The 1,487-nt window shown below is 42.1% G+C and overlaps 1 protein-coding gene across 1 annotated transcript in view; it reads right to left on the reverse strand.

Moving 5' to 3' along the window:
• Positions 1 to 1,125: 1,125 nt before the first annotated feature.
• Positions 1,126 to 1,487, reverse strand: part of LOC104983414 (T-complex protein 11 X-linked protein 2-like) — a gene marked incomplete at its 3' end in the record, with an annotated part of 8,987 nt that continues 8,625 nt past the window's right edge. Inside the window, exons 5-6 of the mRNA XM_010832859.1 lie at positions 1,403 to 1,485; positions 1,126 to 1,307 (exon numbers count right to left, since the gene is read on the reverse strand). Of these exons, the coding sequence (XP_010831161.1) occupies positions 1,126 to 1,307; positions 1,403 to 1,485 (265 nt within the window). The remainder of the gene's footprint in view (positions 1,308 to 1,402; positions 1,486 to 1,487) is intronic.

The following is a 1,487-nucleotide window of genomic DNA, read 5'->3' on the forward strand; positions in this document are numbered from 1 at the left end:
TCACACATATTAATTCGTACATATTAACTAATTCATACTATTCTCCACTTCAAATGAAACAAATTGGACAAGGGTTCAGTTCCATTCTTGGATCTACTCAGTATTCTTTAGTCCCATACTCCTACTACTACTACTAAGTCGCTTCAGTCATGTCCGACTCTGTGCGACCCCATAGACGGCAGCCCACAAGGCTCCCCCATCCCTGGGATTCTCCAGGCAAGAACACTGGAGTGGGTTGCCATTGCCTTCTCCAATGCAGGAAAGTGAAAAGTGAAAGTGAAGTTGCTGAGTCTTTTTCGACTCTTAGCGACCCCATGGACTGCGGCCCACCAGGCTCCTCCATCCACTCTTGCCTGGGATTTTCCAGGCAAGAGTACTGGAGTGGGGTGCCATTGCCTTCTCCACTTTAGTCCCATAAACTGTATTCAAATTCTGTTTTAAGATTTCTTAAGCATTTTCCATAGTTGTCTTCCCTACTTCGCCAATTAACTTGTAAATATATTGAGATCTGAACTTCCAGTTCTTCTTTTTACTTCAGCTGAGGTGCCCTGCATGAAGCAAATTATGGATACATATTGACCAAGGGATCAACTTCTGGATATACACACACAAATCCAGTGTCACTTATTTAAGTATATAATGACTCATTTTTAGCAAACACAGTACTGAATCATTCATAGCAAACTAGTTTCCACACTCACCTCCTTGGAAATATGTTTTGTTTCCATCACAAGCCTTAATACAATTTATCAAAAGACACCAATGACCTTTGTAGATGATGCCCAAGGTCTTTTGCGTGGTTTATGATAAAGAATAAGGCAGTAATACATTAACTGCCTAAGTTCCAAAACCAACAAACTATTTTCAACTCTCAGAAAGATCTAGGAAATTTGTTGTTGCTCATGTTGCATAGTCTCTAAGTCATGTCTGACTCTTTTGCAACCCCATGGACTGTAGCCTACCAGGCTCATCTGTCCATGGAATTCTCCAAGTAAAAACACTAGAGTGGGTTGCCATTTCTTACTCCAGGGGATCTTCCTGACCCAAGGTTCAAATCTGGGTCTCCTGCATTGGCAGGCAGATTCTTTACCACTGAGTCACCAGGAAAGCCTCTATGAAGTTTACCTGGAGTTAAATTCCTCCATCAGGGCCTTGGTTATGTGTTTCAGTTTGTTCACAAATTCAGTCGAACTGAATAAAGCACTACCAGAGAAACTTCTGGCCACTAGCAAGACTGAGGCCAGAATGCCCAACTGCTTCAACTGGGACTCCATGTCTTGCAGCCGGATTTTATCCATTAGCAGAGTCTGGTGAGACAGGGAAAAGCAAGCTGTCAGAAAAGTGTTTTAGTAAAGGTATCAAATACAAAACAAAAAGGCAATGTTCTTATATATGTTCCTACCTCGGGAAACTCTTTACTGTCAAGATCCCAGAGAAGAAGGTTCAGGTAACCCTGGTATAGCACCATTGTGGAACTGGGAAGTTGT

The sequence above is a fragment of the Bison bison genome, unplaced genomic scaffold (assembly GCF_000754665.1).
Source record: "Bison bison bison isolate TAMUID 2011002044 unplaced genomic scaffold, Bison_UMD1.0 scf7180017862555, whole genome shotgun sequence".
NCBI lineage: Eukaryota > Metazoa > Chordata > Mammalia > Artiodactyla > Bovidae > Bison > Bison bison.